Source organism: Oncorhynchus kisutch, linkage group LG19 (genome assembly GCF_002021735.2).
Source record: "Oncorhynchus kisutch isolate 150728-3 linkage group LG19, Okis_V2, whole genome shotgun sequence".
NCBI lineage: Eukaryota > Metazoa > Chordata > Actinopteri > Salmoniformes > Salmonidae > Oncorhynchus > Oncorhynchus kisutch.
Window position 1 is genome coordinate 63,716,282 of NC_034192.2, and position 15,830 is coordinate 63,732,111.

General features: G+C 45.8%; 1 protein-coding gene across 1 annotated transcript in view; it reads right to left on the reverse strand.

The window, feature by feature from the left end:
- LOC109887301 (vascular endothelial growth factor receptor 3-like) overlaps positions 1 to 15,830 on the reverse strand; it is a 225,244-nt gene that overhangs the window by 43,342 nt on the left and 166,072 nt on the right. Inside the window, 6 exon segments of the mRNA XM_031797269.1 lie at positions 934 to 1,065; positions 1,895 to 2,041; positions 6,366 to 6,594; positions 9,157 to 9,287; positions 10,388 to 10,496; positions 15,466 to 15,601. Of these exon segments, the coding sequence (XP_031653129.1) occupies positions 934 to 1,065; positions 1,895 to 2,041; positions 6,366 to 6,594; positions 9,157 to 9,287; positions 10,388 to 10,496; positions 15,466 to 15,601 (884 nt within the window).

Genomic DNA, 15,830 nt, shown 5'->3' on the forward strand with positions numbered 1-15,830 from the left:
GAATCATTAATCACCAGCTAGCCCATTGAACAATAACCTGAATCATTAATCACCAGCTAGCCCATTGAACAATAACCTGAATCATTAAGCACCAGCTAGCCCATTGAACAATAACCTGAATCATTAATCACCAGCTAGCCCATTGAACAATAACCTGAATCATTAATCACCAGCTAGCCCATTGAACAATAACCTGAATCATTAAGCACCAGCTAGCCCATTGAACAATAACCTGAATCATTAATCACCAGCTAGCCCATTGAACAATAACCTGAATCATTAAGCACCAGCTAGCCCATTGAACAATAACCTGAATCATTAATCACCAGCTAGCCCATTGAACAATAACCTGAATCATTAATCACCAGCTAGCCCATTGAACAATAACCTGAATCATTAAGCACCAGCTAGCCCATTGAACAATAACCTGAATCATGTATCACCAACTAGCCCATTGAACAATAACCTGAATCATGTATCACCAGCTAGCCCATTGAATAATAACCTGAATCATTAATCACCAGCTAGCCCATTGAACAATAACCTGAATCATTAATCACCAGCTAGCCCATTGAACAATAACCTGAATCATTAATCACCAGCTAGCCCATTGAACAATCACCTGAATCATGTATTACTGTATAAGTCTTTTCAATTTCATGAAGCATTTCGCTGAACCCGCTACAACACCTGCTAAAACAGTGGATGCGACCAATAAACTTTATTAAAGATTTTTTGATGTCAATCAATCATACAAATGTATTTATGAAGCCCTTTTTAAATCAGCCGATGTCACAAAGTGCTATACAGACAAACAGGAGGAAGAAGAGAAGAAGAGAAGAAGAGAAGAGAGGAAAATAGAAGGAAGCTATTGTTGGAGACAGATGAAGGTGTGGACACAGGTGTGTGTGTGTGTGTGTGTTCCTGTCTCACCCAGCACTGTGACGGCAGCGGAGGAGTGTGCGCAGCCCCTCTGATTACAGGCGGTGCAGGTGTAGAGACCGGCGTCCTCTTCTCTGACACGCTGGATACTCAAAGTCCTGTTGGCGTCCTGTAGCTGCAGTCCTACACACACACACACACACACACACACACACACACACAGCTGTCAATCACTGACACAAACACACACATAGGCATGCGCTTGCGCTCACACACCACTCTGGTAAAACACACACACACACACACACACACACACACACACACACACACACACACACACACACACACACACACAACAAGCCATGCTTGTCTGCTAACCTGACAGCTACTCAGATTGATCCTCCTGTCAGCCCAGCCCCGCCAATCCTCCCTCCCTCCCTCCCTCCCTCCCTCCCTCCCTCCCTCCCTCCCTCCCTCCCTCCCTCCCTCCCTCCCTCCCTCCCTCCCTCCCTCCCTCCCTCCCTCCCTCCCTCCCTCACTCACTCCCTCACTCACTCCCTCACTCACTCACTCACTCACTCACTCACTCACTCACTCCCTCACTCCCCTTCCCCTCCCCTCCCCTCCTCTCCCTCCCCTTCCTCCCTCTCTTTCATCTACCTCTCAATCAACCCATCTCTCATTCTCTCCACATGTCATGAATTTAATGTCTCCAAAGTTGAGTCCCAGCTGTCTGTAGTCCTGCCAAACTGTCACTCAATCCAACCCCCTCTTGACCTCTAATACCTCAGAGACACACTGTGGAAGCTGATGACTCATGTCTTCAGCAACAGGTGTGTGTGTATACCAGCTGATGTTAGCTTATCCTGTGGGAGATGGCACGGCATATACGGTGTGTGTGTGTGTGTGTGCATGTCTGCATGTGTCTGTGTGCCTTTGTGTGCATCCCCTTGTTTGTGTCTTTGTGTGCTTCCCTTTGTGTGTGTGTGTGTGTGTGTGTGTGTGTACCTACCTGACATTTGGTGCAGGGGCTGGTTGTCTTTGAACCAGGAGAGGTGTGGTGAAGGAGTTCCCACTACATCACACTCCATTAGGAGAGACTCACTGACGTTCAATGTTTGATTGGCCGGGTTGTGTCTGTACCAGGGAGCTTCTAGAGCTGGAGGAGTGGTAGGTAGGTAGGTAGGTAGGGAGGTAGGGAGGGAGGGAGGGAGAGAGGGAGAGAGAGAGAGAGAGAGATTGTGCTCTTTATGGACTCAAATGGGAAATATATACAAGTAAATCAACTTTTACCCAAGCACAGTATGTCTAAACTCTGGTGTACAAACACCCAGTGCGCCCTAGACCCTCTGTCTGAGGACCAACTACCCAGCAACATAATCATACACACAGGAACAAATGACCTGAGAACACAGCAGGAAAGGGTGGCCACAGCACTAAAGGGAGTGATTGAAAAAGCTTCTTCGACTGTCCCCAACGTACAAGTGGTTACCTCCACCCTGCTACCACGATAAGACTCCCACCCTGCTACCACCATATTTTCTAGTAATATTATTTGACTGTGGCGCTATGCTATTCAGCATTGCTGATGACAATTATACCCGGATCCGTGATGGGTGGTTCAGAGAGCTTGCGTCATACCACATGGATTGAGGTCTGGGCTTTGACCAGGCTATTCCAAGACAATTATATGTTTCTTCATTCATGTCTTGCTTTAGCAGTATGCGCAGGGTCATTGTCCTGCTGGAAGGTGAACCTCCGTTCCACTCTCAAATCTCTGGAAGACTGAAACAGGTTTCCCTCAAGAATTTCCCTGTATTTAGCGCCATCCATCATTCCTTCAATTCTGACCAGTTTCCCAGTCCCTGCCGATGAAAAACATCCCCACAGCATGATGCCACCATCATCATGCTTCAATGTGGGGATAGTGTTCTCGGGGTGATGAGAGGTGTTGGGTTTGCGCCAGACATAGCGTTTTCCTTAATGGCCAAAAAGCTACATTTTAGTCTCATCTGACCAGAGTACCTTCTTCCATATGTTTGGGGAGTCTCCCACATGCCTTTGACGAACACCAAATGTGTTTGCTGATTTTTTTTCTTTAAGCAATGGCTTTTCTTGGCCACTTTTCCATAAAACCCATCTCTGTGGAGTGTACGGCTTAAAGTGGTCCTATGGACAGATACTCCAATCTCCGCTGTGGAGCTTTGCAGCTCCTTCAGGGTTATCTTTGGTCTCTTTGTTGCCTCTCTGATTAATTCCCTCCTTACCTGGTCTGTGAGTGTTGGTGGGAGGCCCTCTCTTGGCAGGTTTGTTGTGGTGCCATATTCTTTCCATTGTTTAATAACAGATTTAATGGTGCTCCGTGGGATTTGAACATTTCTGATATTTTTTATAACCTAACCCTGAATTTCTCCACAACTTTGTCCCTGACCTGTTTGGAGAGCTCCTTGCTCTTCATGGTGCCACTTGCTTAGTGATGTTGCAGACTCTGGGGCCTTTCAGAACAGGTGTGTATATATATACTGAGATCATGTGACACTTAGATTGCACACAGGTGGAGGTGGTGAATACACTTACCACTTTTCAGTTATCTTTTGTTAGTTATTTCACTTCACCAATTTTGACTATCATGTGTATATCCATTACATGAAATCCAAATAAAAATCAATTTAAATTACAGGTTGTAACGCAACAAAATAGGAAAAACGCCAAGGGGGATGAATACGTTTGTAAGGCACTGTATATATCAACGAATTGGTGAGGGCACTAGAAAAGTCTGCAGCATCCTACTAGAATCTGAAGTCAAATGTCTACTGTTTGCTGATGATCTGGTGCTTCTGTCCCCAACCAAGGAGGGCCTACAGCAGCACCTAGATCTTATGCACAGATTCTGTCAGACCTGGGCCCTGCCAGACCTGGGCCCTGCCAGACCTGGGCCCTGCCAGACATGGGCCCTGCCAGACCTGGGCCCTGCCAGACATGGGCCCTGCCAGACATGGGCCCTGACAGACCTCAGCCCTGACAGACCTGGGCCCTGACAGACCTGGGCCCTGACAGACCTGGGCCCTGACAGACCTGGGTCATGACAGACCTGGGCCCTCACAGACCTGGGCCCTCACAGACCTGGGTCATGACAGACCTGGGCCCTGACAGACCTGGGTCCTGACAGTAAATCTCAGTAAGACCAAAATAATGGTGTTCCAAAAAAGGTACAGCTGCCAGGACCACAAATACAAATTCCATCTAGACACCGTTGCCCTAGAGCACACAGAAAAATGATACATACCTTGGCCTAAACATCAGCGCCACAGGTAACTTCCACAAAGCTGTGAACGATCTGAGAGACAAGGCAAGAAGGGCATTCTATGCCATCAAAAGGAAATTTGACATACCAATTAGGATCTGGCTAAAAATACTTAAATTAGTTCTAGAACCCATTGCCCTTTATGGTTGTGAGGTCTGGGGTCCGCTCACCAAGCAAGAATTCACAAAATGGGACAAACACCAAATTGAGACAGCATGCAGAATCGAACAAAAATATTCTAAAACACCAAATAATGCAGAATTAGGCCGATACCCACTAATTATCAAAATCCAGAAAAGAGCCGTTAAATTGTACAACCACCTAAAAGGAAGCGATTCACAAACCTTCCATAACAAAGCCATCACCTACAGAGAGATGAACCTGGAGAAGAGTCCCCTAAGCAAGCTGGTCCTGGGGCTCTGTTCACAAACACAAACACACCCCACAGAGCCCCAGGACAACAGCACAATTAGACCCAACCAAATCATGAGAAAGCAAAAAGATAATTTCTTGACACATTGGAAAGAATTAACAAAAAAACTGAGCAAACTAGAAGGCTATTTGGCGCTAAACAGAGAGTACACAGTGGCAGAATACCTGACCACTGTGATTGACCCAAACTTAAGGAAAACTTTGACTATGTACAGACTCAGTGAGCATAGCCTTGGCCCAATGTATGACCATATTAGAGACACATATTTCCCTCAGATTACACAGATCCACAAAAAATTCGAAAACAAATCCGATTTTGATAAACTCCCATATCTACTGGGTGAAATCCCACAGTGTGCCAACACAGCAGCAAGATTTGTGACCTGTTGCCACAAGAAAAGGGCAACCAGTGAAGAACAAACACCATTGTAAATACAACCCATATTTATGTTTATTTATTTTCCCTTTTGTACTTTAAATATTTGCAACACTGTATATATACGGAATATGACATTAGAAATGTCTTTATTCTTTTGAAGCTTCTGTGAGTGTAATGTTTACTGTTCAGTTTTATTGTTTATTTCACTTGCTTGGGCAATGTTAATGTATGTTTCCCATGCCAATAAATCCCCTTGGAGAAAGAAATACATAAATGCCATCATCTTATTCACACCTTTATGTCCATTCAACAGATCCCATTATTCATGCAGACTGAAGGGCAAAGAGAATAAATGATGAGACTGCGGTTGTGGTCTCTCAGGAGAGAGAGATGGGCGGGAGGGAGGGATGGGCGGGAGGGAGGGATGGGGGGCGGAGGGGTGGGGGGGGGGGGGGCTGAGGTTAAAGGGTCAGGACTTGACATGAATGAAGCATTAGTGTGTTAATGACTGGGCCTATCCTCTGAGGGACTAGTGTGTGTTTAAACCCTTCCTCTGAGGGACTAGTGTGTGTTTAAACCCTTCCTCTGAGGGACTAGTGTGTGTTTAAACCCTTCCTCTGAGGGACTAGTGTGTGTTCAAACCCTTCCTCTGAGGGACTAGTGTGTGTTTAAACCCTTCCTCTGAGGGACTAGTGTGTGTTTAAACCCTTCCTCTGAGGGACTAGTGTGTGTTTAAACCCTTCCTCTGAGGGACTAGTGTGTGTTTAAAACCTTCCTCTGAGGGACTAGTGTGTGTTCAAACCCTTCCTCTGAGGGACTAGTGTGTGTTTAAACCCTTCCTCTGAGGGACTAGTGTGTGTTTAAACCCTTCCTCTGAGGGACTAGTGTGTGTTTAAACACTTCCTCTGAGGGACTAGTGTGTGTTTAAACCCTTCCTCTGAGGGACTAGTGTGTGTTCAAACCCTTCCTCTGAGGGACTAGTGTGTGTTTAAACCCTTCCTCTGAGGGACTAGTGTGTGTTCAAACCCTTCCTCTGAGGGACTAGTGTGTGTTTAAACCCTTCCTCTGAGGGACTAGTGTGTGTTTAAACCCTTCCTCTGAGGGACTAGTGTGTGTTCAAACCCTTCCTCTGAGGGACTAGTGTGTGAAGGGTTTAAACACACTAGTCCCTCAGATGAAGGGTTTAAACACACACTAGTGTGTGTGTATGTTGGTGTGTGAGGCCTATGTTCCTCTGTGTGTGTCTGTTGGTGTGTGTGGATGTATGGTTACTGGAACCAATAAGGGTTCTTGGCTCTCCCCATAGGAGAACTCTTTGAAGAACCCTGTTTGGTTCCGTGTGTGTGTGTGTGTGTCTCTCCCTCTCACCTTTAACCGATATGTATTTGCGTAGACAATGTTTCTCTCGGCTCCTCCTATTCTGAACCTCACAGACATAGTTCCCTTCATCCTGTAGCGTGATGCTAGCTATAGTCATCTCCAGGATCCAGCTGTTAGACTGCTCCTGATAGGTCAGTTGTCCATCCAGGCGGTCAGCGTACAGGTGGACACTACGACAGTCTAGCTCCAGGGGTTTACCACTCTCATCCTGCAGCGCCTGGAGGGAGGGAAGGAGTGAGGGAGGGAGGGAGGGAGGGAGGGAAGGAGGGAGGGAGGGAGGGAGGGAGGGAGGGAGGGAGGGAGGGAGGGAGGGAGGGAGGGAGGGAGGGAGGGAGGGAGGGAGGGAGGGAGGGAGGGAGGGAGGGAGGGAGGGAGCAGAGCAGAGGTCATGATCAGATGAGCTCCTGCATTTTTCAGCATTTTCTTTAAAAAAAGATAGATTTAGAGTTAGATAAACTTAGATTTTTTTTGTCAAGAACACATACAGGATGCTACCCTCTACAACATAACCCTCACTTCAAATCAAAACTCAAAACCTACAACCTGATTTTGGACGGAATTACGGAATCACCTGGAAGGTTCACAACTACCAAGGAGTATTATTCTATATTCTATTTCCAAAAGCCAAGAAGAAAAATACACGACATTACTTTATAAGGACTGAATTCTAACATCATTCTGCCAAGCTTGATACAGCTTCAACTAGCACTGACATGTCAAGTGAGAGGTGTCAAAGCCCTTTAGCCCAACAATGGCAGGAGAGTCAAACAGTCTACTCCAACCAAATGGAGAGGCCTTAGAAGCTCCCTCCCGCTGTTCAGAGGTAATTAAAATACAGTACCCTGTGCATGTAAAGAATGAGAAGGCAAGAAAAGATCACAAGAAGAAGCTCCTTTTGGAAAATCAAGAGACACTTTTTGCTGACTATTATAAAAATGGGAACATCAGCAACCTTATCTTCCACACAAACCATCCCCTGGCATGGCACAGTGCTATATTAGCACACTACCCCTTTGTTAAGAGAGGGGGTGTTAACGAGGGGTGGAAACTCAGGATACTTGACAACGAGGACTCTGAGTCAGCTAATATAAACTTAAAATATAAGTTTGGAACAGTAATGGTACAGGGTAACCCCAAACAGTTTCAGCTGGACTTTCACCAAATTAAAGAATCAGCCCAGCAGGAGAAGCTCTCCCTTGATAAAGATACCCCCACCCCGAGCGGGTCAGACCAGACCTCTTCTTTATGTAACCCCACAGACGAGCAACCCCCAGCGGAGAGTCAACCTCCCAGCACAGATTACCACTCCCTCATTGAAATGAAGGATAAATTCACCCAGCTGGAGGTAAGGCAGGTGGAGCTGGAACAGCAGGTGATTACACTTCCGTCAGCACAGACCCAGACAACAGTCCAGCACAACAACACCCCCTTAACCAGACCTGGAGTGCTGGAGGTGGAGAGAGACATATCTGCACTCTGGACAGTGGTGAGACAACTTCAACATGAGAAAGAGCACTAGAGGAGAGGATCAGACTGCTGGAGGAGAGGTTGAGGGGGATGGCGTGTGACAGAGAACAACCCACTAGAGAGGTGGCCACCCCCACAGAGAAGCCAGCAGAACAGCCCACCTCAGCACCCGACAAAAGTCTTGACTAGATCTTCTGCACAGATTCTGTCAGACCTGGGCCCTGACAGTAAATCTCAGTAAGACCAAAATAATGGTGTTCCGAAAAAGGTCCAGTCACCAGGACAACAAATACAAATTCCATCTAGACACTGTTGCCCTAGAGCACACAAAAAACTATACATACCTCGGCTTAAACATCAGCGCCACAGGTAACTTCCACAAAGCTGTGAACGATCTGAGAGACACGGCAAGAAGGGCATTCTATGCCATCAAAAGGAACATACATTTCAACATACCAATTAGGATTTGGCTAAAAATACTTGACAAATACAGTCATAGAGCCCATTGCCCTTTACGGTTGTGAGGTCTGGGGTTGTGAGGTCTGGGGTCTGCTCACCAACCAAGACTTCACAAAATGGGACAAACACCAAATTGAGACTCTGCATGCAGAATTCTGCAAAAATATCCTCGGTGTACAACGTAGAACACCAAATAATGCATGCAGAGCAGAATTAGGCCGATACCAACTAATTATCAAAATCCAGAAAAGAGACGTTAAATTCTACAACCACCTAAAAGGAAGCAATTGCCAAACCTTCCATAACAAAGCCATCACCTACAGAGAGATGAACCTGGAGAAGAGTCCCCTAAGCAAGCTGGTCCTGGGGCTCTGTTCACAAACACAAACACACACAGCCCCAGGACAGCAGCACAATTAGACCCAACCAAATCATGAGAAAACAAAAAGATAATTACTTGACACATTGGAAAGAGAGAGAGAGGGGGAGTAGAGAGAGAGATATTGAATTGAGAGAGAGAGGGGGAGTAGAGAGAGAGAGAGAGACAGAGAGAGTCCAGTCTGTACCAATTAAACAGTTATCTGCGGGTCCAGTCTGGACCATTTAAACAGTTATCTGCGGGTCTAGTCTGTACCAGGTGAGCTGTTACCTGCGGGTCCAGTCTGTACCAGGTGAGCTGTTACCTGCGGGTCCAGTCTGTACCAGGTGAGCTGTTACCTGTGGGTCCAGTCTGTACCAGGTGAGCTGTTACCTGCGGGTTCAGTCTGTACCCGGTGAGCTGTTACCTGCGGGTCCAGTCTGTACCAGGTGAGCTGTTACCTGCGGGTTCAGTCTGTACCAGGTGAGCTGTTACCTGTGGGTCCAGTCTGTACCAGGTGAGCTGTTCGTAGGTGTAGTTGTCAGCGATGCAGCTTAGCGACACCTCCTCCTGCTCCAGAGGTTCCTCAGACGGACCCAGCTCTACACTGAACCCTTCTGGGATTGCTGGAGGAGGGAGGGAGGGAGGAGGGGAGGGAGGGAGGGAGGAGGAGGGGAGGGAGGGAGGGGAGGGAGGAGGAGGGGAGGGAGGAGGGGATTAGGAAAGTTAGAGAGATTTTTTGTTATGATTTTGAGGGCTCTATGGTTCAAAATGTTGTTGTTTTTAAACTACTACACAAACTACTAGTACTACTATTACAAAACGGCAGATCTACTTATTAATGTATATACATTATAGTGTATATTACTGTACAGTACTTATTCATGTATATACAGTATAATGCATATTACTGTACAGTACTTATTAATGTATATACAGTATAATGCATATTACTGTACAGTACTTATGAATCTATATACAGTATAATGCATATTACTGTACAGTACTTATTAATGTATATACAGTATAATGCATATTACTGTACAGTACTTATGAATCTATATACAGTATAATGCATATTACTGTACAGTACTTATTAAAGTATATACAGTATAATGCATATTACTGTACAGTACTTATTAAAGTATATACAGTATAATGCATATTACTGTACAGTACTTATGAATCTATATACAGTATAATGCATATTACTGTACAGTACTTATTAATGTATATACAGTATAATGCATACTTATTAATATATATACAGCATAGTGCATATTACTGTACAGTACTTATGAATCTATATACAGTATAGTGCATATTACTGTACAGTGCTTATTCATGTATATACAGTATAGTGCATATTACTGTACAGTACTTATTCATGTATATACAGTATAGTGCATATTACTGTACAGTACTTATTAATCTATATACAGTATAATGCATATTACTGTACAGTACTTATGAATGTATATACAGTATAGTGCATATTACTGTACAGTACTTATTAATCTATATACAGTATAATGCATATTACTGTACAGTACTTATGAATGTATATACAGTATAGTGCATATTACTGTACAGTACTTATTAATGTATATAAGGTATAGTGCATATTACTGTACAGTACTTATTCATGTATATACAGTATAGTGCATATTACTGTACAGTACTTTGTATGCTAAACCTAGAGAAGGAAATAAGTTGAAATACTCACTGGTCACATAGAAGTATATCAGCTTTTGGTCTTTACCCACTTTGTTGTTAGCAGAACATTTATACATGACTGATACACTGGCGTTCTGGATCACCAGTCTGCTGACTATCTAGAGAGGAGAGGGAGGGAGGAGCGGGAGGGAGGAGAGGAGAGGGAGGGAGGAGAGGAGAGAGGGGAGGGAGGGAGGGAGGAGAGGAGAGGGAGGAGAGGAGAGAGGTGAGGGAGGAGAGGGAGGGAGGGAGGGAGGGGGGGAGGAGAGGGAGGGAGGGAGGGAGGGAGGGGGGGGAGGGAGGAGAGGGAGGGAGGGAGGGGGGGAGGAGAGGGGGGGGAGCGAGGAGCGTGAGGGAGGAGAGGAGAGAGGAGAGAGGAGAGAGGAGAGGGAGAGAGGGAGAGAGGGAGGGAGGGAGGAGAAGAGAGGAGAAGAGAGGAGAAGAGAGGAGAGGGGAGGATAGGAGAGGAGAGGGAGGGAGGGGGAAGGAGAGGAGGGAGGGAGGGGAGAAGGGAGGAGAGGTGAGAGGAGAGAGAGGGAAGGGGAGGAGAATATAAACATTTAAAAAAACAAGTGTTCTGCATCACCAGCCTGCTGACTATCTAGAGGAAGACAGGTTTCAAAACAAACATGGTTTTCATACTAAATAAATCTACTATTACATTGAAAGTGCTGAACAGGAAAGGAAGAAGCTTCTAAATGTTTTATTATGTGTGGACGTGTTTTTTACTAGACAACTGACTGGGACTTTGACCCCTGACCTGGAACCACACTCAATCCACTAGTATCTACTCTGACTCTGGTTGTCCTGGCTGTCCTGGTTGTTTCCATGCTACTCTGACTCTGGTTGTTCTGGTTGTCCTGGTTGTCCGGTTGTTTCCATGCTACTCTGACTCTGGTTGTCCTGGTTGTCCTGGTTGTTTCCATGCTACTCTGACTCTGGTTGTCCTGGTTGTTCTGGTTGTCCTGGTTGTTCTAGTTGTCCTGGCTGTCCTGGTTGTTTCCATGCTACTCTGACTCTGGTTGTTCTGGTTGTTCTGGTTGTCCTGGCTGTCCTGGTTGTCCGGTTGATTCCATGCTACTCTGGCTCTGGTTGTCCTGGTTGTTTCCATGCTACTCTGGCTCTGGTTGTCCTGGTTGTCCTGGTTGTCCCCATGCTACTCTGACTCTGGTTGTCCTGGTTGATTCCATGCTACTCTGACTTTGGTCGTCCTGGCTGTCCTGGTTGTCCTGGTTGTTTCCATGCTACTCTGGCTCTGGTTGTCCTGGTTGTCCTGGTTGTTTCCAAGCTACTCTGACTCTAGCTGTCCTGGTTGTCCTGGTTGTTTCCACACTACTCTGACTCTTGTTGTCCTGGTTGTTTCCACACTACTCTGACTTTTGTTGTCCTGGTTGTTTCCACACTACTCTGACTCTGGTTGTCCTGGTTGTTTCCACACTACTCTGACTCTGGTTGTCCTGGTTGTCCTGGTTGTTTCCACACTACTCTGACTCTGGTTGTCCTGGCTGTCCTGGTTGTTTCCACACTACTCTGACTCTTGTTGTCCTGGTTGTCCTGGTTGTTTCCATGCTACTCTGACTCTGGCTGTCCTTGTTGTCCTGGTTGTCCCCATGCTACTCTGACTCTGGCTGTCCTGGTTGTCCTGGTTGTCCCCATGCTACTCTGACTCTGGTTGTCCTGGTTGTCCCCATGCTACTCTGACTCTGGTTGTCCTGGTTGTCCCCATGCTACTCTGGCTCTGGTTGTCCTGGTTGTCCCCATGCTACTCTGGCTCTGGTTGTCCTGGTTGTCTCCATGCTACTCTGACTCTGGTTGTCCTGGTTGTCCTGGTTGTTTCCACACTACTCTGACTCTTGTTGTCCTGGTTGTCCTGGTTGTTTCCATGCTACTCTGACTCTGGTTGTCCTGGTTGTCCCCATGCTACTCTGACTCTGGCTGTCCTTGTTGTCCTGGTTGTCCCCATGCTACTCTGACTCTGGATGTCCTGGTTGTCCTGGTTGTCCCCATGCTACTCTGACTCTGGTTGTCCTGGTTGTCCCCATGCTACTCTGACTCTGGTTGTCCTGGTTGTCCCCATGCTACTCTGGCTCTTGTTGTCCTGGTTGATTACATGCTACTCTGGCTCTTGTTGTCCTGGTTGTCCTGGTTGTCCCCATGCTACTCTGGCTCTGGTTGTCCTGGTGTGGCTGTGTTGATGGTGGTTGATGAGAACACGGTCTCTTCTGTAGAACTTGACGTGACTCAAACCTTTCTGCTGCCACGCCTGCCACTCCCTCACAACAGGAAGTGATCTCACAGGTGTGACCCACAACAGGAACTGATCTCACAGGTGTGACCCACAACAGGACGTGTGCTGTGTGTGCGTGTGTGTGTGTGTGTGGTGTGTGTGTGTATAGTCCCATTCCCCTCAGGAACTGTGCTCAGGAAGAGGGTTCAAAATATTTCTGATGTGGAAATGGAACACTTGCCGTCTCTTCTCTCTGTCACACAGGACACTGTTTGGGACACTTAGGTAGAAATACTGTCACACAGGACACTGTTTGGGACACTTAGGTAGAAATACTGTCACACAGGACACTTAGGTAGAAATACTGTCACACAGGACACTGTTTGGGACACTTAGGTAGAAATACTGTCACACAGGACACTGTTTGGGACACTTAGGTAGAAATACTGTCACACAGGACACTTAGGTAGAAATCCTGTCACACAGGACACTGTTTGGGGCACTTAGGTAGAAATACTGTCACACAGGACACTGTTTGGGACACTTAGCTGGAAATACTGTCACACAGGACACTTAGGTAGAAATACTGTCACCCAGGACACTTAGGTAGAAATACTGTTACACAGGACACTGTTTGGGACACTTAGGTAGAAATACCTCAGTTCAGGGTTACGGGCACGTATACAGTGGGGATAACAAGTATTTGATACACTGCCAATTTTGCAGGTTTTCCTACTTACAAAGCATGTAGAGGTCTGTAATTTTTATCATAGGTACATTTCAACTGTGAGAGACGGAATCTAAAACAAAAATCCAGAAAATATCATTGTATGATTTTTAAGTAATTAATTTGCATTTTATTGCATGACATAAGTATTTGATCACCTACCAACCAGTAAGAATTCCGGCTCTCACAGACCTGTTAGTTTTTCTTTAAGAAGCCCTCCTGTTCTCCACTCATTACCTGTATTAACTGCACCTGTTTGAACTCGTTACCTGTATAAAAGACACCTGTCCACACACTCAATCAAACAGACTCCAACCTCTCCACAATGGCCAAGACCAGAGAGCTGTGTAAGGACATCAGGGATAAAATTGTAGACCTGCACAAGGCTGGGATGGGCTACAGCACAATAGGCAAGCAGCTTGGTGAGAAGGCAACAACTGTTGCGCAATTATTAGAAAATGGAAGAAGTTCAAGATGACGGTCAATCACCCTCGGTCTGGGGCTCCATGCAAAATCTCACCTCGTGGGGCATCAATGATCATGAGGAAGGTGAGGGATCAGCCCAGAACTACACGGCAGGACCTGGTCAATGACCTAAAGAGAGCTGGGACCACAGTCTCAAAGAAAACCATTAGTAACACACTATGCCGTCATGGATTAAAATCCTGCAGCGCACGCAAGGTCCCCCTGCTCAAGCCAGCGCATGTCCAGGCCCGTCTGAAGTTTGACAATGACCATCTGGCTGATCCAGAGGAGGAATGGGAGAAGGTCATGTGGTCTGATGAGACAAAAATAGAGCTTTTTGGTCGAAACTCCACTCGCCGTGTTTGGAGGAAGAAGAAGGATGAGTACAACCCCAAGAACACCATCCCAACCGTGAAGCATGGAGGTGGAAATATCATTCTTTGGGGATGCTTTTCTGCAAAGGGGACAGGACGACTGCACCGTATTGAGGGGAGGATGGATGGGGCCATGTGTCGTGAGATCTTGGCCAATAACCTCCTTCCCTCAGTAAGAGCATTGAAGATGGGTCGTGGCTGGGTCTTCCAACATGACAACGACCCGAAACACACAGCCAGGGCAACTAAGGGGTGGCTCCGTAAAAAGCATCTCAAGGTCCTGGAGTGGCCTAGCCAGTCTCCAGACCTGAACCCAATAGAAAATCTTTGGAGGGAGCTGAAAGTCCGTATTGCCCAGCGACAGCCCCGAAACCTGAAGGCTCTGGAGAAGGTCTGTATGGGGGAGTGGGCCAAAATCCCTGCTGCAGTGTGTGCAAACCTGGTCAAGAACTACAGGAAACGTACGTTCTCTGTAATTGCAAACAAAGGTTTCTGTACCAAATATTAAGTTCTGCTTTTCTGATGTATCAAATACTTATGTCATGCAATAAAATGCAAATGAATTACTTAAAAATCATACAATGTGATTTTCTGGACTTTTGTTATAGATTCCGTCTTTCACAGTTGAAATGTACCTATGTTAAAAATTACAGACCTCTACATGCTTTGTAAGTAGGAATACCTGCAAAATCGGCAGTGTCTCAAATACATGTTCTCCCCCACTGTATGAAGAGTTGTTCTGCCAACTAGGTTAAGGGACTTCCTGTTCTATCTCTGAGATACTAAAGCTTTATTAAATCATCAATCTATGATTCAGTTTAAAACTGAAAGCAACCTAATAAATCTACTACCTACTAAATCCTAATTGGAAACTTGATCAAAATTATAGGCAACAATAATATAATAGCATGGTTATGATTCAACATTCAGATAACATTTGTTCTCAGAGATCTAAACATTGTGTCTCTCTCTCTCTCTCTGAGATACTTGATCAGAATGATAGAATAATGTACTAACGCTGTCATGATTAAACATTCAGGTAACGTTCAGGTAACGCTCAAGTAACGTTCACGTAACGTTCAGGTAACATTCAGATAACTTTTGTCCTCAGAGATCTAACATTGTCTCTCTCTGAAATACTTGATCAGAATGATAGAATAATGTACTAACGCTGTCATGATTAAACATTCAGGTAACGTTCAGGTAACGTTCAGGTAACATTCAGACAACATTCAGACAACATTTGCAGTATTGTTAAATGGTGTAAACGTTTGTTTAGGGAAGTGAGAACCAACCTTCTGCCTACCGTCCACCACTTCGACTGACGTCTCGATGTTTTCTATTTTATTCACGGTGTTCTGTGAGTCCAGGTCCTGCCAGTTCTGACAGTCTGAGACGCTGTCGCTACGCCCTTTATGATCCCTCCGACTCCTACAAAACACAAAACACAACAACATAGTCTTTCACCACGGCCCGTAGGCACCCTATCCCCTATATAGTGCACTACTTTAGACCAGAGCCCTATGGAACCCTATTCCCTATATAGTGCACTACTTTAGACCAGAGCCCTATGGAACCCTATTCCCTATATAGTGCACTACTTTAGACCAGGGCTGGCACCCTATTCCCTATATAGTGCACTACTTTTAGGATTGATGCT